Consider the following 23,130-nt stretch of genomic DNA (forward strand, 5'->3'; position numbering starts at 1 on the left):
AACTGAGACTAAGAAAATTAAATAATCCATTATAATTATGTAGAGTCATCAATTAGAAGTTTGAGAACAAACAGAGCCTCCCCGTAAAGGATGACTTATTAAAAACCTCTCATGCAGAGTAATGAACAACTTCACCCAGTTAGTAATTACTCTCCTCCATTACATAACACACATCAACCAACTACACAAACTGCTATTATTGATCTTACTCGCATAAGCTACCTATATCATACATTTTGGTTGAAGTCATGGTGAAGCAGGAACTGGCTCACTGCTAGACACAAAGGAAACTGCATCCTCTTTTGCAATGGCCACAAAATTTGCCGGAGCCACCGGCCGTGGTGATTTGGACTTGCTTGTGGATCTGGAACCATTGCTTCCACTCTGATTGGTGTTCAGGGATAATCTTCGACTGGCAGCGCCATTTGATGCACCTGCATTTGCACGAGGGCCCACAACCTTCTTTGGACCAGGAGGTCGGTTTGGACTTGGCCTTGAACCAAAGAGAGACTCTTGTTCTGTATTTAGTTGCTCATGGAAACGCTTTTGATCCTGGCACATAAAAATAGTGAATGATTGAGTGAAATCTGTCGATACTCATTTAAGTGGTAAGCTTACACATGTTTCTATACTGAAAACCATTTACATGCCATACGACCTCTAGTCAACTTGGAAAAGGTTGAAGTCATTGCTTCAGTTAGGAGTATCATGACATTTTCAGTACCCATGCAAGATGGACTAACATGCAAGAGCCTGGAATCTAGGATATTTAAGATATCAAAACGTAACCAAGGCCTTGTATTGATAATGACTTCATGCAAGAACCCAGTACCTCAATAAAGCATTGATAATGTAAATTTTAATAGCAACGATATGATATAATCACCATTTTTCATGATACTAGAAAGAGCAAATACGAGTTTATGTTTACCCGCATTCTCCGTTTCTCTTCCTCTCTTTCATGCCTGAGCACAACATATTCATCTAGCATTGCTAGAAGTGGAACACCATCATACATGAAGGACAAGCCACGATCTTCTTCCCATGTCCTGGTCTTTGCCACCAGAGTATCAACAAGAGCTAGCACAAAACATTTATTGGATTAGCAATTGGGTAAGCAGAGTAAAAATATCAAACCTTCAATCACCCATAAAAAAAAATGGAGTCGAGCCTTCCATAGCTTTGATGACAGGATATCCTATTTTGGTTTTGATTGGTATAAGAAAGGATTATGTTAGAGACATGATAGTGTAATTACTTCCTGAAAAAAGAATTGCACTAGCCCACTTTAAGAATAAATCTATTTGATTCCCATTGAAAAACCTGATGGGCTTTCATTTCAAATGTACTCCTTTCCAGGACCTTGACCTTACTCAGAGACTCGTACAATCATGTGGAAAGGGGCTTTGCCATAAAAATTAATGCCCGCGCATAAGCAAGACTCCATCCATGCCCGTAAGGACTTCACCTCACACACAATTATGTATGCAGTTACAGGTGCAATGGTCGCTTATGTTATTCACAGGTCAGCCCTATGAATTTGCATAATAACATGATGCATACAAGCATACAGAAAAACATGCAACTACAAAAGAAAGATACTGGTAGTCCAATGGCTTTTTTGCACTTTTCCTCTCTGCCAGTCACCCATAGTTGGTAAAGGGCCTGAGAGTTTCAAGAAATAGGTTTTGAATTATTCCCTTTATTAATAAAGTGAATTGTAGTAATATTTCTTGATGAAATTTCTTGACATGCATTTATGGCATTTCTATGTGGCATTAAGTACCTGGAATTTTATTAACCAAAATACGAGCTTTTTCTGCACGCTTGAGGTTTAAATGTGCACCTCTGCCTGAGCTATACCTGTTTTCATCCTGAGACAGAAATGTTAATGTGAGAGAGACAAAATAACTGAATGCACTGCAGGAAGTTTGTCTATGCTACATTCGTATGGACATCTATTTCCTTGTAAGAAGAAGAAACCTATTTACCCGGTTGTAGTCTTCTAGCCAGCTCTCTTCTTCACATGCTGACATCCATCTCTCTACCTTATCTAATATTTCCTTTCTGCTCAAGGCCTCTTCTTTGGCTTCCAGTATATGATTATCCATGTCAGCTATTAATTCTGACGGTTCGACATTTCCCGAGTCAATTAGAGCGATTATTCTCTCCCGGGCAGCCACTGAGTCAATTGCTCTGTGAGCACGGGCATAAATATCTTCGAGTTCGCTTTGTTTCTTTAGAGCTATTTCCTTCATCTTGCTGAACTTTAGCTGATCTAACCTTTCAACTTCAACTTCAGCCTATACATAAAACAGCAAGCATGGACAAGGTTCAGCAGGACCAAGAACATTTGCATATACTGGTAAAAAGTATAAAATGGTAGAAATTGTTTACTTGTTCAATCAGATCAAGGGCAAGAGCTCCTGGCACAGTGACTTCATCTACTTCAGCAGATATATTACAGGTCACATGATCAAACAGACTCCGTTCTTCCATAGGGGTATCCATCAGATTCCAAAGATCAGAAAGCTGAGTTGCTAATTGTTGAAGCTGAGTTTTGAATAAAAATCGGTAATCACATCCATATCAAATAACCATAAAATAAAGCAAGTAAAAGTTGTATTATCAGGGAAACACATATGTGTAATAACTCTATATAAATGCCAAAGAGTTACCGCTGCATGAGCAGATGAGTTTTATATAATGCTTCTTTCGGTTTTACTGTAGCTCTATGATGCCATCTTAATTTATAACTCAATATATAACCATGATAAGGCAAATAATTCCAGCTCATTCCATTTAGCATTCAAGGTCATCTAGAGCATGGATATTGTTAAATTGATAACAAGGATATAACATAAAGTTGGAGTTGACTCCTCCTGATGTGGAGCTGAATCTCAAATTAAAAGAGGAAATGTGTATGGCCTCCATGCATTGCATTCAAGATTAGTCACCCCTGGAGAAGATAAATTCAATTCCATAGCCCATCCATTTAAAATATATATAATTCTTACTGGAGAGAACTTTAATTCTGCAACCTAAAAAATTTAATAAAAAATTCAAAAAAAATATTCAAAAAAAATGAGGTATCTATAGAGCCAAAAATTTAGACTGGTGTTGTCTGTTGGAGTTTGATAGTTCAAAGGAGCCCACTGAGTTTATAAGTGCTCATCAAACTGGTGGCTAGAAGTAATATTACTAAGCTCTCCTCAAGATATCATAAAAGTGCCACTACAACTGGAGCTCTCTAAGAAATCCAAACATTTCGAAAATGAATTTTGTCAATAGAGACGTTAAAATGATGATTTCCTTGCTTTCCTCAGCACCACAGGCAATATCTTTGACAAAAAGACAGCTTTTGTTGTACAGCATCACATGAATCAGTTCCATTGTAACCTAAAAATTGGGCTTTTGGAGATAAAATGCCTTTAGCATCACATTTGAAATTCCATCTACAGGCTAATGACTTGACAGATCTTCCAAATAGGAATTTAAGAAGATGAATTGCTAATAGAAAGCTATCTAGATTTTTGGTTATATGATTCCCTTCACTCTAGTACAATGATTTTCTCATCTCTGGCATATTAGGATGTGCTAAGAAAACACTTTATCTCCCATTTCCCACCATCTAATTGTAGTTCCTCTCTAACAAGAAGTAGACAAGTTGAACACTCAAGACATAAATCTAGCATCCCAAAAAATATTGAAAACAAATATCCATTTTTGATAAAACAATGTGTCCTCTCTCAAGTACTTAAGTCCACAAATTTATATAAATTAGCATTAAATACCGAACTAAACAAACCTAAATAAGAGAAAAGGCTCAAACAAAATTGGGGAGAGGAAAATGAAAACTGATATCACTTAAATGATCTCCAATAAGTCTTGAGCACATCTGGTACAATCTATGTTTTTAACTCATATTGAATGGAATTGCAGCATATCGCTGAAAAAAGAAAGGAAAAAAGGCTTATGGCTAGGGTGAATACAGAGGACTCATCAATATTGCTGGAACAAATGCATACACCGTTATTGTATGACAACGATATGATAGATGCATACAAGATGGCAAGGTACATATGTAAAGCATATAGAGGTGGATTATAAAAGAACAACAACTAAGGCAATTTAAAGCCAAATTTGAAAGGAATGGAGTTAAGCAGACTAAGCATTATCACTTTGTGATGTAAAACAATCATTAAGCATATGTATCTTGTGGGGACAAAAAGGCAACTAATGTTGATTGATGCCTCAGAAAATGAAATGAAATGACAATCAAGGTATTTGACAGAAAAACCTTATGATTCTCCGTTCAAATCTTTCCATGTTTTTTTTTTCTTTTCGGTGGGTTCCAGAACTAGAAGCTAAGTCTAAGAATCGCCAAACTCTGCCATTGGGAGTCAAAAGTTCTGCAGCAGAATGTAAAATTAGAGTACAGACATATGCATGCATCCGCTGTCGATATTCATTTTCCTTGCTGTAATGTTTACCCCAATGAAGATTCTACAAAAGATGATTGTCCACACAAAGGCCTTGATTTTCCAAATCTTGCTTTTTCCAACAGTAGTACTCAATGGTAATATACTAATATCAATTTACTACTTACAGAAGAAATGTGCATGTTTATCTGCATAGCATGAGACATGGGAATGAAAATTGCAAAATATGATGGGACGAAATATGGATACTAAAAGAATGAGGTACTATATAAAGTTAGCAGCAAAAAAGTTGCACACAGAATATGTGCATGACTAAATGTATGACACAGGCAAAATGTAAATGGTTGTGCAGTATTATAAGAACGAAGAGGATCAGGAATATGTGAACAAGAAGACACATAGGAGTTGCACTGAATGAGTACAGATTGCAATGGAATGGGCATGTGCAACAAAGACTTGAGATGTCCCAACAAGAAAGGCTTGAATTCATATTGACAGTTTACATGTAGGGGAAGACTTGAGAATTTCTATATGAAGTTGCATTTAAAAAAAGTTGGCAGTCACAAAGGATATACTTGCAATAGGAATGCATGGCCAAGAATTACCTACAAAGCTGAAACCAATAGTTGGGTATGACTTGTACAGTACTTTCCACACTAATTGACCTACAATATGACGTTAGTGCCGCATACTATATAAAATGTTCTTCCAAAAAGCTATAGAAGATAAAGCACCAATAGCATGCCCATAAAAAGTAAAACTAAGTGAAAAGATTGAATGCAAGAAAATTGCAAGAATTACCTTTTGCAGTCTCATCTTTTTATCTTCTTCAAGTGCTACAACTGTCCTAGCAAGCTTTGATAAGGTATCATTACTAATGCTCTTGGATTGCGCACCAAGAAAGTCATCTAAGCTGGGATGAACTTCAGTTATAGTACTGTATAAATCCATCCCTAATACAGCACAGAGATCATGTACTGTGCTTACAAAGTCAAGAACTTTGTGCAGCCTATCACTCTGCCCAAACAGCATTGCAGATGTTAGAACATATTTTGTGATCTTAATAAAATAAGTTCGCATGACCAACATCAACAGAAAAGCCATAACGAGACCTTTTCTTTTTGAAGTTCTTGAAGTTGGGTTTGGTACTCATTTAACTTTTTCAAGGACAAATCATCCTCATCAACTGTAGGTGTCCCCACCAGTTCTCCAATTTTTAAATTGCCAGCAATTTCACCACATATTTTCTGAATTTGCGACTGTACATCAGCAAACTCCTTCATCCTCTCCTCCTTCTGCTTGCCTAACTGTTCCAATGCTGGTGCTATAGCTGCCAACTGCTCTTTGATTGTGCCAGATGACTTCTCAGGCTGTGGTACATCGAGAAACAGCAGTGAATTAGCCCGACCTAACGTTTAATTATACAAACTGTATCACATAATTATACGTTTAAAAGTATAATACGTTGTATTATACTTTTAAAAAGCAGTGTATGCATGTGTTATGCTTAGTTCCATATAAATTAAAGATACAACATAACAATGTCTTACAACACATCTTTCAAAAGTAGACATCAACAAAAAGTGCAGTGCAGTAATTACAGAAGAAAATTCATCATTGGCAAGATCAAGATATGAGTGATAGATTGTCTGAAAACATCAATATTAACTTGCTCTAGGCAGAGGGATAACCATATAATCAGTAATAGCCAACTCCAAAAACCCAATGAGGGGATGTTTTTGAATACATGCATAAGATGAAACAAAAATGGCATGACCATGCATAAAGATACATCTGTGTTACATGAATGTGGTGAGCGGAATGAGCTTTGGATGAGAAAGTTGGTTAGAGAAAAGGGAGGGGGTAGGTTTTTTTTTTTTGTTCCAGAGACATGGAGGATGCAGAGGTATTGGGGGTTGAGGGTGTTATCGGTTATGTAAATAAACATTTATATGTAAATATTAAATGGTTTGGTGCAACTTATTATAGGTAAAATTCAAAACATAGTCTGTAGAGTGTAGAGATTGTGTGTTGACATTTGATTAATTAAGCTAAATTTCAAGGTTACATTAAGTGCACTGCTTCTTACACCCAAATGAACATCAAGGATGAAAATTTATTCAACTGATCGTAAAAAAAAAAGGAAATACAGTTAGATGCACATGATCAAAAATTTTTAGTTATTCAGCACAATTTTAAAAATATTATAAGATATTTATGTAGTCGTTGCTAGGTGCTGGCAAAGGAAGATGATGATACTGAATTGTAAAAGAATCAATCAACAAGTGCCACATCCCATGATTCAAAGTGTTGGTATATAAGAAATTAACACCAGGGAGTGCAATTACATATTGTTAAGAGAAACAACAAATGCAAAATTAATTTTTACTCACAGTGTTGACATTGGTCTTTTCTCCAAGGGCAGAAAGAAGTCTCGCAAGCTCAGCTTTCGCATCATCCAAGCTCTGCAGAAGGACATCCCTTGACCTTGAAGCATGATCAACTTTCCTCTTGTAGACATCCAAACACTCCTGGTCTAGTTGAAGAAGCATTTTATCACGTTCCTCTTCACTCTCACCAACTTCATCCCAGATTAGCTGAAACAAAAGGCGAGTCATTTGATCAACCTCATTCCCTCAAATTGTGGCATAAAAGCAGTGACGTAAACTGAATTACCTGCAACTGCTGCAGCAAAGATCCACAGGTACTTTCACCAGATACAGGATTTTGGGTACCTGTGATTGCCATCTATGGCTCAATGTGACCTGCATTCGAGGAAGACCTAATAAACAAAGTTGCTGCAGCTGCATGGAAGTAGATGGGAAAACAAAGAAATGAGAACCAGATCTATATACCTTAGTAAACCAAAAGGACAGAGATCTCTGGCAAGCCTGCAAATGATATACTTGCTTGTCAGGTAAAATTCAAGATAATAAAATCACCTCAGGAAAATCAAGTTCTGCAGCAACAGAATGAAGCCAGAACCAGTTACTAATCTAAAGCTAGGCAAGAAAAATGAACATATTAACTAATCATCCAAAATATTCATATTCTGCTAGCACAAAAGAGACCATGCTTGTAAGAGAGGGAACAACTACACATGTAATGACCACATAGAACATTCTTCATTGAAAGACAACCGTCCAATTCTCATCAGAAGGGTAGCACGGCTGGGCCCCACTGACAACCAGCTACGAGTCCCAGCCCGACAACCATACCATATGCTATTGAAAAAAAAACTAAATTTGTTGCTTGGATCGCAAAACAAATTATCCTATTTTGACCACACTGACGCAAAGACATTGAATTCCGTACAGCATGGTATGCAAAATGCCAAAGATTGGAGATCAACATTCTTAAGGATCATCTCGATATTAGATTGCACGTCGGTGGCTCATTAATCTCAGTTTTACAATTATACGCCCAGTGGTTCCAGATGGCGATACCATAAGCAAGATTTTAAGTCAACATTTTCGGTTCTTGTGAATTTAAACTTACCAGAGGGTAAAAGAGAATAAGAAAAGACAAATTCATCAACAAATTGATCCAAGAACAAGAAATCCCACAACGTAAACCCTGGCCATGACCAAATTTAATTCTAAATTACAAAAATGTACTAAAAATTCCGTGAAAAAAATAAGAGAAATCAAGATCAACTACAAAAGCTTCAAACCTGCTCCAAAAACTACGCATCAAAGTTGCATCCTGCTCAATCACAAGATCGAAAGCAACAGAAACAACATTAGAGCATTTCAACAGCAGAAACCCTCTTTGCATCAAAAACCACCACCAGAGCAACCCAAAAAACCACATCCATTGCAAATATATCATGAAAACATCGAGATCTCGATCTCCACCAACTCGAGATCAATGTGGTCAGAAAAAGGCAAAGAAGAGTAGAAATTCACGAGATCACGAGAAGAAAGAGAGCTCCAGCTCGCCAAAGCAAGGGCAATGCGAGAAAAACCGCTGGAAAGCTCACCTGGGAGACAACTGCAGAGCTGGGGCTTCGAGATCTTGAGTTGGGATCCGAGGGATCCTCTGTTTCTCACAACCGAAGCAAAATGTGATCAAGAGGGGGGAGAAAGGGGGAACTAAGTGGAGCGGAGCGCAGCAGTGGCCGGAGCGCTGCTTCTCGGACATGGTGCGGATGCAAAAGGACCGATTGACCATGGTGGAACCGGTTGACCTCGCATGTGCCGGCGTTCGCAGGCATTCTCTTCACCGTCCACGTAATGGAATCCAACGGCCCGGTAAATCGCGACGCCTCGTGCGTCGCGCTTGATGCGACCAGCCACGTGACACGAATCCCGGGAGGCCTACTAAACGCGAAATATTTCAGAATCCGATATAACCAGAACCCAACTCTGCACCCCAAGGCTGAGTCACAGGTAAAGTAGGGTCCACAAGCATAATCACATGGGGAAACCATAAAACTAATTTGAACCAGTTATTTTGGTTTGGTTGGGACAAATTGTCCATATTTGGTCTAATTTTGGTGTAAAATTTTTTGAAACTAAAAAAATCAATTCAGTTTTAGTTTAAATTTAAAATTTTAAAAAAAAATACTTAAATCGAATCGACCCACATATATACTCGTGTACTGGTCGCACCCAAACTGAGCATATCTACACACCCAAACACCAAATACCCCAAATTCTCACTATCAGGCTGGGCCATAAGATTGATAAGGATTATTTCTTTTAAAGAGAAAAAGGCATCGTGTCAATAGTCAATGTGTGACTAGGGGTGGCAATCGGGTCGGATCAGGCATAAACAGGTCGGGTCAAATACAGGTCGGGTCAGAAAACTATAAATCTGAACCCAACCTGTTTATTAAACGGATCAGGAATTGCAAACCTGAACCTGACATGTTTATTAAACAGGTAACCCGACCCGACCCGTTTAACCTGTTTAATAAACAGGTAACCTGTTTACCCAACCCGACCCGACCTGTTTAACCTGTTTGCCCAACCTGACCCGTTTAACCTGTTTAGACCTGTTTAATCTGTCCAACCCAACCTGTTTAACCTGCCCAACCCGACCTGTTTAGACCTGTTTAGACCCGTTTAGACCTGTTTAACCTGTTTAACCCGTTTAATCTGTTTAACCCGTTTAACCTGTTTAGACCTGTTTAACCTGCCCAACAGTTAAACGGGTTAAACGATTTAAACGGGTCAGACATCTAAAACCCGTATCCGACCCAATTAATAAACAGGTTAAACGGGTCGACCTGTTTACGACCCGAATCTGTTTAGGCCAAACCCAAACCTGTTTATGGCGGGTCGAACACGGGTCGGGTTGGCGGGTCGGGTCATATTTTGCCACCCCTATGTGTGACTAAATGGAAACAGCCTTTTAAATTTTTCTATTAGGTTCCTTCCAATCTCATCTCTCTAACCAATCATCAATGGTCATCTAGAAATCTACTAGACCCTCCTCAAACCCAAAGCCTCCTCCTTTTCTCCCCTTCCCTCTTCTCAGCCTTAATCCCTTCTCTTTCTTATCCTCTGGGTCTCTAGGTCGCTCACTTTGGTGTTAGAAATGAGATCCTACAAGTGTTTGATGACTCTCCACATCATCGTCACCTCTATGCACCTCAAAAATCATTCCTAGCCATCGGCTCCTTTTGTTGTAGTTGGCTCTCTAAAGGTAATGTCCCAAGCCTTTTGGTAATTTGGAATACTAAGAATTCTTAGCTTTTATTTTCCACCCAGTTACTTTACATTTGGTTATGAATAATTCTTCGACTTTTGAAATATTATTTGATGGTTTCTTTTCTTCTCCACTTCCACCAGCACAAGCCATGTAGCCCCAACACATCCTAGATCCTCAAGTAGAACCATCAAAAACAAACCTATTCCATAAATATGTAGGCTGGAATTTTTCTGAGTCGAGACTTGACGTCATATATAGCCTTTTGAGGTTGTTGTCCCCGTTGAATATTCTCTTGCGACGTTGTGGTCATAAACCGCCGAGGTCCCGATGTACCACCACAAAGTAAACCGAACCAAATTGATTTTTTCGAGGCAATTTAAATCAATTTTCTTATTAGGTCAGCTTGGTTTCAATTTCAATTTTAGAAAACCGATTTAAGTTCGTTCAGTTTTAGAAAATAATCTTAAATTGACCTGATCCGCATCATACATACCCCTACAAACATGATCGTGAAGTAGATGGTGATAATTATTGTGACTAGTGATTTATAGATAATAGTCCTTGCATTTTCTATCTGACGATAAGTTAGTAACCACCTTAATATGTTTTGTTTAGCCTTAATCAAAAGAAAATGTGAAAGAGCAAGGGCCTATACAATCCTCTCAAGTCATATGGCAATTAAACTATTCGAACAAATGCTTTGGTAATGACCTTATAGCATTACTATAATCAAAAGTATTAAAATTATTTAAAGAATCAATAACTTTAATATGTTCTTATATATACATTTTTTTTTTGCATGTTATTACAATGTAGACGATTCATGTTTCTATTTATACTATAATTAAAGAGCAATGGTGGTATTTAGAACAATTTTTTAGTACTTAAATTAGATATCTTATTCATAAAGATTATTTTTAATATAAAATAGGTTATATTAGTAATCAGATTTTTTAACCAAATTGGTCTCCATGTAAATTTCATACCTAGTTACTCGGTATCATGTGCAATCTTGATAGTGAATTTTGTTTTCATCCTTCTGATTATATAATTTTTGTTAGTTTTTATTATTAAATTTTATTTAAAATCTGATTTATATATTTTAAAAATTATTCAAGTTATATCCTTTAATATATTTAGTTGTTGATTTAATATACTTTAAAAGTAAACATGGATACGTTTAGTATGCAATTCATACCTGGCATCCATTACCCTCCCGTCCGTCAACCGTTAGCAAACCCGTAACGTGACCGACACGCCGTAGGCAAAGAGAGACCACGGGATGTGAACCGTAGGATATAACTTCTCCACCAATCTGATAGCGGATGGCCGCACACTATGAATTAAGATTCGTGCCACGGATATGATGACGAAGCTTTTGGGGTAGAGCGCGGCTGCGGGCGGTGGCGGTACCTTGTGACTTGGGTCAACTTTCTTTGGGGGGCATCATCTTTGCCCTTCTGTGGTTCTGATGTGGTGGGGGCCACGCTGGAGCGCGGCACGTGGTCAGTCCACGTGCTTTCGTACAAGCCCCAATCATAGGCGTAGGCCCACGTCTTTAAAGCAAAGGTACACAGGTTGATAGAATTTTGACCTTGTTCGAACCGCTGGATTTTAGCCTAAGCCCAGCATCCGGGCAGCAATGAGATCTTATAAAAATTGAATGGAGCAAGAATTTATCAATTCGAATCCATCTATTTATTAAATAAATTTAAGTTTTAAATTTAAATTCAATCTATTTATTAAGTATGTAATCGACCCTATTTATATAATTTATTTATTAGATAGATCAAGTCAGATTAAATATATTTTTAATGAATTAAATGAATTTAAACAGATTAAATATGTTAAGCTGATCGAATTAAACAATCAGAGCCAAATTAAGCTGTACATATTAAATAAGTTGAGTAATGTTCTAACTTAATTATTAAATGGGTCAAAACAGATTAGGTGGATCATAAATTACCATCATTACTTGCATCAAACAAATCCTTTAATCAACATCTAAGGAGTTTTGTACGGTATGTCCAGCATGATAGGGACGGCTGGTCCCATGTCTCCCAATGAGAGTAATCGAGTAATGGATAACAGAAACTTAACAGCCATGCATGGTGTGAGAGGTCATGTGTATGTTTGATTATTGACAATTTGTTTCATGATTCACTCTATCGACGACGCATGCTCGATACAAACTAGGAGGCATGGGTATCAGATGTGGATGAATTCAGGCTTGACCGTGTTAGCTTTCAATGCTTGTATGTTTGAAACAAAAATGGAACTTGATCATGTGATTAAATAGGTAAAGGTGGCATTGGCATCTATTTCCTTTGCTCTTTTCCTCTCGTGTGCTCTCTTCCTTTCGATCCTGCCAAATCCGGTGGGAACTTCTCAAACAAAAATTTAGAGTATTTTGTAGGTTTATGGAGCCTGACAACAGGAGTGGCCCTATGCATTCGGAGGCCTAAGGCAAATTTACTAAGAGGGGCCTTTTTTTTTCTATTTTATCTTTGAGGCCTTTTCTGCATTTTTGCTTTGTGATATCTTTTTTCCACTTGAATTGATAGGTTTATTTTGTGTGGGCTACATACTTAACTTTATTCAAGTTAATATGACTGCGGAAAGACTTCCATTTTCCATAGTCATGTAAGCAGAGACTCTGTCATTAGAAATTTTCAATTTCTTTGAGCAATTCACCTGAGCAGGAGTAATGGATCAATGGGACCGACGACTTCCATGCGGACTGGAATTGTATTGCCTTGGGAGTTAACATTTAATTTTTCAATCCTAGATGAATCCCAATAGCTCATCTGTGCTCAGGTGATGACCAAGCTAGAATAGCTAGTGAGATGCACATGGTGGATCATTAGCAAACAACTTCTTTGTTTTTGCAGTAATTGTCATTAGAAAATGGCCACTGCAATCTTGGATTTTTCTCCCTTTTTTAATGCAAGGGAAGAAAAAAAAAGTTGCATGCCAAATGCACCATACTTACTTCTCTCCAGATAGTGCTCATATTAATAACAAACACTGCAGAAAAAAGGATTACCTACGGCCATCGTTGTCAAAAACTAATGTTGATAGCTAACTCGGTGGTCTCAACTCATATTAAAATTTTGCCATTCATATCTTTCAAACCTTCGACTTTCTCCCACCTTTTCTCATTCTTGTTATTTTTTGTAAACAGTTCTATATCTTGCACTTTCCGGCATACTTTGCTTCCCAGTTTACGTTTTCTGGAGAGCTTTATGGCATGGAGAGTTACTTACATCGCAGATGACTGCCCCAAGCGCAAACAACGGGCATTAGGTTGCCGGGTCGATGAGGAAATCCTGAATCAATCATATTGGACTTTGGCTAACACCAAGAACCAATGTCATCAAATTGACAACAGTCATCTCATTTCTTGCATACAAAAGGCACAAACTTGGTTGTCAAACGTCACCAGATGTTGCTGCTGACCACTCTAAACTAGAAAATGTTCATGGTTTCCATCTCAAAAATTAATAAGGTTACAAGTGCCCAAACACTTTCAGTACCTCCATCCTAGATTAACAGCAAGGTAACACAACAATCAATAACTCCTGCAAAGCTCCCTTCCATGATTTCTTCTGTTATAATAAAAAACAAATGCGAGTATGCACCTTCACTATTTACTTACATATCATTTCAAAATCAAGCCCATCAGTTTATACATGTAATCGCATCCAACGCGCATAAACAGACTTGCCTTGGTATCTACAGCATATGATTTGTTTAGGAACTAATGTGATTTTAAGCTAATGATCACTAGACTATAGAAACTTCCAAAGAAGACTTCGCAAGCCACAGCAAGCCAGGATCATTCCTTTTCAACACCAAGTAAGTTTCTGCTCGCCCAAGTTCATCTGATATGACATCTTCGCAGAAGCCAACCAGAGTGAGAACTTCCAAGGCAGCTGTTAAGCAAAATCATATCAATATAAATAATACCAAGCAAATCTAACTTCAGGCCACAGACAAAATTCGGTGGTATAGAAATGTAAAAAAGTAAATTCATAAATAAGAAATAAATAAGTAGATCGGCAAGGTCCCAACCTTTATAATTTGCCACATTCCTTTGGAACTGGGGATTGGCCTACAAGTTTGAAAAGAATTAGCTCATTAGTAAAATGTGCAAGCTCATGGAAAGTGACCAACTAAATCTCCAAATATATGCACGGTTGGATCTCCCTCCAGAACAGCTCGGAGGAAAGATAAGATAAAATAATAGGCAAGAGTACCTTTCTTAGTCTTCTGAATTTCACCTCATTAGGGTGATCTATCACATTCCTATGAGTAAATATAACAGGGTCAGAAAAATTTCCAGAGAGATATGAATCGCACATGATGCAAGTAAGATAAGAATACCAGATGATCTTGAAAAGTGTTTTAAGCGCCGATGTAGCCTCTGCAGGTGTCGCTTCAGATCTTAACATTTCAATGGCCCTCTGAAGACGTGTACAAATAGCAGCTACAGGCTCTTCGATTCTTTGTAGTTCTTGGTTGTCCAAGCCACCCATATGGTCATGTGGATCAAGCTCAGCCTCCAAAGTTTCAGTTGCCTGCAGATCTTGAGCGCAAGGTTCCATAATGTTGCCAGTTTTCAAAGCCATTTCCGTAGCGTGCTCATCAGGATCAGGTTCCGCAAAGTTCTCTCGCACATAGGTATATCCCATTTGTTTTGCATCCTTGATTGTTCCAGTAGCTGTAGGAGCATCAGGATCAGGTTCAGACATATTTTGGCAATTCTCGCTCATCTTGTTTGGCCTGATATGATCTGAACCAGGTTCTTCAAAAGATTTCATAACCTCACCAACAAGGGAATCATCTGGATCAGGTTCATCACTAGGCACCAAAGAACCCACAGCATGGGAATCATCAGGATCAGGTTCAAATATCCTTCCATTATCTAAGCGATCATCAGGATCTGGCTCACCATACTCATCAAGCATAGAAGATTCAGAAGAGAGATTACTGTTGTCCATGATGAAATCAGCATGCATAACATCATTTTCCATAGCTTGTGCATCATCTGGGTCAGGTTCAGCATGTTTATTTTCCAGATCGCCTTTTAGCTCACCATCATCAGGATTCGGTTCAATTGTTGTCAACATTTTGTGGTCATTATTCAAAGAATGATGAGCAGTTTCTTCGTCTCCCACCAAACCAGTAATAGAGGGGGCACTTAAGAAACGACTGTAGGCAGCAGCCACAGATGAAGCACGGACGCTAACCAATGAATTAGATGTTCCTCCAAGCTTTTGACCTTTATCATTGCTGCTTACTCCAAGATAAAGCTCTTCCTCATAATGATCAGTGATCTTGTGACCGCTCAGGGTGTGACTTCTTGATTTTGTCCAGTCTAAGCTGGTAGCTTCTTCATTCAACTGTATCAAAATCAATATAATTAGACAAAAATGGTGAAATATGCCCATCTATATACTAAATCCAAAGTGTGCACACCATGACTACCTGTTTATTTAGAGCAAAAAAGTTTGCATCATGTTCAGAATACACCATGTGTGCCTGAGATAAACAAAAGATGGCGTAGCACAAGAGAAGGTGGATGAATAACAGTTTTGAGTCATGAAAATAATTATCAAAGTTAGTAACAACTTCAAGTTGCAAAAATGAGTTACATACAAGTTCGTGCAGCAGAGTTCCCTTGATGCTTTCGTATTTTCTAAACCCTTTAAGATTGTCAGTTCGAAGACGAAGCGATATTTCCTCCCCTTGATTCTGCACCAACCAAGGGAAACAAAATATCCAAAAGACGAGTTAATGCAATGAATACTATTTTTCTCATTCTTGTGATCCAACCCTTATCACCATCTACTTTCATTGAGCTATAAGCAAATGATGCGACAAGATTTTTACCTTATTGAAACCTAGAAGGCATTTCGGACTGATGCCTACATATCCGACAGGTGCCATTTCAGTCATAATTCCTACCCGCCATCGATGCTAAGAGAATAGCCGAAAGTATCTAATGTTAGATGCTATACCAGGGGGGAAAATGATGAATAAATGTTAATCTGTAAGGGACAGCCATTACCTTGTTCATGACAGCAATAATTCCAGGGTCACAGGCAAGCATGTGCATTCTTCTCAGTGCCTCTGAAGGTGGAGGATTCAACTGAGGTAAAAACAGTAACCAGTCAAGAAGAGTGGCATTGCCATGAAATAATTTTCCAGATTGTTTGTCAAAGCCTTTTTGAGAAGAATTAGTCAAGAGAACCAAAGATGAAAAGTCAAGCTCCAGAGATTTGTAATCTTTATTGACTACAACAGATTGATAGCGGTCTATGACCACCATGACCAGAGAACCTAAAGAAAATGAAGCTGCACCAATTATATTGTCAGTTTACAGCTTGAGCAAATAAGAATCAAACCTCAATCCCTGGAATGTTAAGCGTGCGAAAATCACAAAAGATGTAGGATCCTTGTGGAAGTTTCAGAGAAACTTGAGGCTTATTCAGCATTCGTTGTCTCAGTCGCTTTTCCTCCTCGTCAAACCCAAGTATCCTTAAATCTGGCTTCTTACCATTTTGTGAAACCTCCTCAATTTCATCATCAAAAACACCCATCATTCTAATGGGCTTTCCCTGCAAAGGAAAAACAAGCCAGCATATTGCATTTTTCAACAAGCAGCAGCAGGCAAACATAGTTGAACGTAGTTACATGAATCAGCAAACAATAAAATTTAATCACAATTAATTTCAGCATATATATATATATGCACATTTTTTTTTATTCGTAAGATGTAACCAATATATCAATCAATTTAATATTCAAGATTGTTTGACAAGAACAAGATTGTTTAAATTCTATATACCACAGTAAATCACTAATACTATCACTGAAGAGTGAAGATGAGGACCAAATCTACATACAGAGTACATACCAAAGGCTGAGGGTTTCATTCTGGCACAGAAGTGGAACAGGTTGATCAAATTGACCAAGATCAGTATTCATTTATTAGTTGCTTTTAAAACCTCAAACTGAATACATCCATTGCCAACTACATATATTCATTTCCTAAATAGCTTCATGTTTCTTCTCATGTGTACCCTTTTTCATAAAGCTCAGAGTATGTGAGAGGGTACCTTGGGGGGAAAAAAGGGTTCCCTGTGATCTGACAGATAAAGTATCATACACAAGCATGAAGATAGGGCAGCTTACAGATTACATGCATACAACTCAAAGGAGTGTTCTACTCACTGCTACTCAGTTACCCATCCCCTATCTTCTTTTTTTTTTTTTTTGGTAAATCGGCATCTCCCTATGAATTGCGAGTACACCGTGAAGCATCAAAATACAAAATACGGGCTAGGCCCTATCTTCCAAGGGCCTCATAGAGCTTTCTTGAACAGGATAATATACAACATCAACTTCAGGTCTAGAAAAGACAGAGTCAAAGTTGAAAACATAGATAAACTCCTCCTTAGCAACATGTCAGTTAACCATAACAACAAAGCATGGAACAAATTTAAATGTCAGCAACCTCTTTTCTTTTCTTTTCTTTTTTTTGCTCTGAACCAAATACATTAAAATATGAACTGTATGGTGTGGGTGAAGTGTAATTCTTACCTCAAGAATAGAAACTTCTTGCAAGCTTAAACTCGAGTGGACATCAGAAAATGGAGTAATCAATTTCGACCTTTTGTTGGTAGACTGTGGAACAAGAAGCCTCATAGTATCTGGTTTGACATTAGTCAATATCTGAAGCTTCTGCCCAAGCTCTCTGACCTTAGAGTGTTGGTTCACATCCACCTTAAGCTCCCTGCCCCTCCAAATGACCAGAATATCACGTACATTTTGTTGTTCCATAATGCACAGAAAGAGCTGGCTGTAGATGTACTCTACAATGTGCAGTTGATATTGGTTTTTATCCTAACAAAATACCATGAAGGAAGAAAATTTAGTTAGACTGACTATATTTTACAAAAAGATGAGATTTAGTTGTACACTGTAAAAATTGTTGTAGTATGCATACCAAAAACTAATATATGTACCTAATCAGTGCATGATCCGAAAATCATTTTTGATAAAGATAACTCGATGACCCATCTAATATCTGTTACAAATTAAAAAGCATTCATACTACAAGGCATGTGATCAGAAGATGGAACCGAATCGCTTAAATTTATGAAGGTTTCAGAGTTAAAACCTGTGAACTAATGTGAACTATTTGCAATATCTTATGGCAAGCATGAGAGAATGATATTTTTCATTTGAAAGTAGGCTATATGCAATGCTCATAAGTGCTGGAACATACAAGGACTAAGGATGAAAATGCTTTCATATTTATGAAAGCAAGCAGGCATATAGCTTGGAAAACTGCCAGGGAAGTAACAAAACATAATAGGGTAAGTGATAGCCAGTCTAGAGAGAGAGAGAGAGAGAGGAAAAGAATGTGGCAGTATCCACTTAATGGAATTATCAAAATTAGTTAGAAGGAACTGATAATTAAAAAAAAAAAAGAGCTAGATGGAGTGCAAGTCATATGTATAAATTTGTGATGGTAGAATCATCTTGGATTACTGGTACACAAAAATTGGAAATTTGTGTATTCAGAATCTTTTGCGGCCAAACAAAAAGGTCATGAAAAATCTGGGTTGAATGGATTGACCCACTGCCGTGGGCTATCTACAAGGACAGCTTCATTGACCAGACAGACCCCACCCTACTTTACATGCGTGGAGATACATGAACACTCGTATTGAGGAAAAAGTAAATGGTGCCATGGATTGGTTCACCAATTTGGCAAGGATCAAGAACGTGAAAGGCATTTGGAGTCTTGCTTTGAAGCATTCCAGCAAGATATGCTGCTGTATTTTTGAAAGTATAGTTGTTGTCAGCATGTATTAGCTGTCTGAGTCAGCTTCTTAAACAAATGCAATTCATAACAGAAATGAAGTGATCAGGTGATTTTCATGGTCTGAAGTTGCAGTTTACTAAAAAGAATCAGTTTGGTTCTCCCATGATGAACTTGAGGTAACTGGAGTATAGAAAAAGAATGCAGAATCATGAAATATGACAAATGAGTCAGTTACTGATACACTTCCATCTGTTGCCTTATAAGCTAAGGGATTTAACTACAACAACCCGGAGAACAACACGCATCTGCCTCTTGCACAGAACCAAGAATACATTGCTTTCATCAAATTTTGCTGCCTTAGGCAAAAAGAATTAAGGCCCTTTCGTCAAACAAAAAGCCTCTTAAGGAACCTACAGAATGACTAGATTCAGGATTATATATCACTTGACATGGAGAAGTGATGTTTCCACATTCTTCATATGCAAATAATGGATTGGTTCATACATTACAGAGTTACATTCTCACTTCCACATTACCACCAAGTGCTACCAAGTTCTACGAGATAAATATGTGATTAAAATATATATTATTATTTATCGAGTTAAGTTGCCAAACTTCTTCCATATTTTTTCAAAGTTACCAAAAGTTTTTCCGAATTCTAAAATGTTCAACATCGTTGAATTACTCCGGAACTCCGAACTTCTAAAGCTCTCAAGCAAATGGGGTTAGGAAAACTTTTGGAATTTGTGAAACGAATTTCCAGAGATTGGTTGTTTTTTCTAAATTTATCCACCTGGATCAACGAAACTCATTCACACTCCACAATAAGACCTTCGAACAATAAGACTAGGTGATACACATGCCATGGCCCTATCTAACATGTACTTGATTAAGTGCATGTCAAAGGTTGACCAAAGGAGCAAAAGGTACGACATTGGGTTCGGACTTATGTCAGTTTTAGAAGGCTAATGCGGGAGCCAGTTTCAAAAGTCTATCTTGATCATGTGTGGCTTTCTCCTCAAATGGGGGAAGATAAGCAAGCCCTTTAGTCAGAGCATGGTAGTGGAAAGGGTTGATGTGATGCTGGGAAGGAAAGAGAGAACTCACCCTTAAGTAACACAAGGCCCTGCTAGAGATATATATTTATCAATAATTCTCAAGTTGTATTGACTTAAGACAAATTGTTTAAACATCTTTCTCTTAGATTAGGTTATGTATGTTTCCAATGCTCATAATCAGATCTATAGGATCCCTTGGTGACATTATTTCAACGTAATTTCCCATTAAACTATATGAAGTTTGCATTTTTAAGATTTCAAAGAAAGAAAACCTCTTTAAGATGGCTTCATGTTTTTTTATTTCCAATTACCACAAAAAGGTAGTAAAAAGCAAATTCCAAGTTTTCAACAATGAGGTTGAACCTTTTTCACCCTTCTCATGTCTCAAATAAAGACACTTCAAAACCATGTTGTCTAATTTAGAATTAATCGAGTCGAGGGGGAACACCCACCTGAAATGAAATCAAGCATAACGATACAAGAGAAATCTGGTGTACGAGCCTCCACCAACATAAACCTCATATCTCACACAGAGAGAGAGAGAGAGGCTACCTTTCAAGATAAAAGAAAATGAAAATGATGTAGGGAGGGACTCCAATCACATAGGGACATAGGTTGCAATTTAGAGCACTAAGAATAAAGAAAGGATCAATTTTTGCATAAAGAATCCAATTAAATACATGTTTTCTTTTACAAATAAAGGTGTTCGATGGTATTTTAAAAAAAGGAAAAAAAAATCAGAAGAACTTCATTCATGCCATCCTTTACGTGCTGCAATTCATCAGTTCCGACCTTGATTCTCAATCAACAAAGAGAGGTGAACATCAAATCTGAATACTAGACCAAAAAATTAATCAAAAATCCAACAAAGCAAAATAATATTTCATTCCAAAACTTTTTGCACAAAACTGCCCGATAAAAATGATAGCACAGCGAATTCCTTGTCAAACCAAAGTCCTAAACAGCCCAGCACCAATTATTTACGTAAAACTGAGCACCCAATTCACGGAATCAATGAAAACCCAATACACAATCCAAATCAAAAAGGGAAAAAAAATCTCCGCTTTTGAATGAAGTTATTAAACTCCAAGCCACCAGGAAATTATACAGAATTCAATCAAGAAAGATACAGAAGCAGGAATCTAGCACAAATTATGCGCCTAAATGATAAAATTGATCAAGAAATTGAATCATTGGAACACGAAATTAGGGTTTCCGTCGGAAACGAAAGGGGGGCGAGCTTTACCTCTCGGCCAAGTTCCGCTGTCGCAAACCGATGGAAGGACCGGGAGGAAATCAGGCAGGTAAGAGGCTGGACTTCCAAGACGTTGGAGATACGGTCACCCCACGTAATACTAAAGAATTGCGTTCTGCTTTTCTTAGCATGGAAGGCGTTCCAGAGGGTAGACCTCGTCACGGTTCGATTCTAACCGAAAAATCAGATCGGAACCGAACCGGAAAGAATCGGAACCAAAATCAGAATCGTGTCTCATGGTTCTTAACCGAACCGAAACATTAAAGAATACGGTTCAATTAAGATTTCAGGTTTGATAGAACCGGAATCGGAACCAGAACCGAACCAGAACCGGAACCGAAACCAGAACCGGCGGTTCCGTTCTGGTTCGAACAGAAAAAAACAACTATTTTACCCCTCCTAACAACTAAAAAACGGCTAGTTTGAGGGGCATTCTGAAAAACGACTATTTTATTCTTCCTAACAACTAAAAAACAACTAGTTTGAGGAGTATTTTGGAAAACGAAAATTATCCCCAACACTATATATACCTCCCCAAATCAATTTTTTCACCACACCACTCAATAACTCAATCTTCCAATCTCTCTCTCAATTTTTCACTCTCTCAATTATTCAATCTATTTCAATTCTCTACACATTTCATAATCTTCCCATATTTTCATTTTTCCCAATCCAATTATCAAAAATATCTTCCTTCCGTTCAAATAAAGGTAAGGAAATATATGTTCCAAACCCAAATTCTTGGGATCCAAATTACCAACCCCCCTCTATTGATGAGTAAATAATAAAATGAAGTACAAATTATTATTTTTTTATTAATTACCCAATCTATTTGTATTGAAATTTTTTTTTTCAAATTAATTATACAATCTATTTTTTTTCAAAATTTTATAACCGGAACCGTTTAGAACCGGAACCGGAACCGTCCAAAACCGGAACCGGCGGTTCTAGAGTCGGAACCGAACCGACTATTTTCGGTTCCGATTAAGGTTCTGGATTTTTGTGAAACCGCAATTGGTGGTTCCGGAATCATGGTCAGATCTATCGGAGGGTGGATAATTTCGAGAAATTAGTTCGAGCGGTAAGCTAAGAGGGAGGTAGCTTGACACCCGTCCATAATAGGACAAAAAATGTGCTTCGTGTTTTGGAGCCGGTACACGGATCAGCGCGGCCAGGTGAGGAGTATTCGAGAAAGTTATGGTCCAGATTAGAACCGCAATGCACTGCATGGCTAAAATGCACCGCCACTGTATCTTTTGCCCATTTGCGTCAGCGATGATTCCCAATCGATGGGGGATTAGCTGTTTGGCTCAGCACACAGACCATAGTATTGTGACCAGTTGATGTGACCTAGGAGATGAGGAAGTTTGAAAAGAAATGAGAAGAAGAAAAGCTAGCCAAGTCCAGAACATGGATGAGGTGGAGAAAGTAGTTGGGCCCAAGATTACACCATCAGAATGCTTTCAAAAAAAAAAAAAAAAAAAAAAAGCTCACCTAAATGAATGATTTTATCTGAATAAAAGTAGAAAGCATATGACTAGGGAGAAAATTAAATACCAAAGGCAATGTATACATGATGAAGACACGGCTAATGTAGAGCCTGATGCTGTGGGAGTGCGAGGGTTCGTTTATATAGTTGTGGAGGACAAGGAAGAAAGAAATTAGAACTTTGAGACTCTTTTTCCTTGCCTTAGCACTCCCTCTGCCCTGATGGCTCCAACACTGCTCTAATGATGTAATGTTACTTGAGAAATTGTACTCTACACTGCATGCACTATTCGAATTACCCATCTCCCTCCTATAGGCTCCAATTCAAGACATGCAGAATGGTGCCCATAGACACCAAGATGTGTGTTTGGCGTGGTGCACTACCACGTA

The 23,130-nt window shown here is 37.9% G+C and overlaps 2 protein-coding genes across 3 annotated transcripts; both read right to left on the minus strand.

The window, feature by feature from the left end:
• Positions 1 to 3: 3 nt before the first annotated feature.
• LOC103722386 (65-kDa microtubule-associated protein 1-like) lies at positions 4 to 8,586 on the minus strand. The gene is made up of 11 exons (XM_008812929.2): positions 8,425 to 8,586; positions 7,298 to 7,333; positions 7,119 to 7,207; positions 6,836 to 7,039; positions 5,555 to 5,812; positions 5,244 to 5,459; positions 2,398 to 2,553; positions 1,992 to 2,303; positions 1,787 to 1,874; positions 932 to 1,080; positions 4 to 552 (listed from the first exon to the last, which is right to left on the minus strand). Exons 3-11 carry the CDS (start codon positions 7,188 to 7,190, stop codon positions 247 to 249), a joined length of 1,761 nt encoding a protein of 586 aa, XP_008811151.2. The 5' UTR covers positions 7,191 to 7,207; positions 7,298 to 7,333; positions 8,425 to 8,586; the 3' UTR covers positions 4 to 246.
• Positions 8,587 to 13,660: 5,074 nt separating this feature from the next.
• LOC103722385 lies at positions 13,661 to 21,372 on the minus strand. Of its 2 annotated transcripts, none has more exons than XM_008812926.4 (11): positions 21,244 to 21,372; positions 17,709 to 18,011; positions 16,511 to 16,723; positions 16,174 to 16,254; positions 15,996 to 16,082; positions 15,762 to 15,857; positions 15,591 to 15,644; positions 14,487 to 15,505; positions 14,360 to 14,408; positions 14,175 to 14,214; positions 13,661 to 14,035 (listed from the first exon to the last, which is right to left on the minus strand). In XM_008812926.4, the coding sequence occupies exons 2-11, from the start codon at positions 17,946 to 17,948 to the stop codon at positions 13,887 to 13,889; spliced, it is 2,028 nt and encodes a 675-aa protein (XP_008811148.2). In that variant the 5' UTR covers positions 17,949 to 18,011; positions 21,244 to 21,372; the 3' UTR covers positions 13,661 to 13,886. The 2 variants fall into 2 exon arrangements, with proteins under 2 accessions (XP_008811148.2, XP_026666312.2); XM_026810511.2 differs by lacking the exon at positions 21,244 to 21,372 and adding an exon at positions 18,134 to 18,156.
• Between the last annotated feature and the right edge of the window lie 1,758 nt (positions 21,373 to 23,130).

Source organism: Phoenix dactylifera, unplaced genomic scaffold (assembly GCF_009389715.1).
Source record: "Phoenix dactylifera cultivar Barhee BC4 unplaced genomic scaffold, palm_55x_up_171113_PBpolish2nd_filt_p 000143F, whole genome shotgun sequence".
NCBI classification, from domain to species: Eukaryota; Viridiplantae; Streptophyta; class Magnoliopsida; order Arecales; family Arecaceae; genus Phoenix; species Phoenix dactylifera.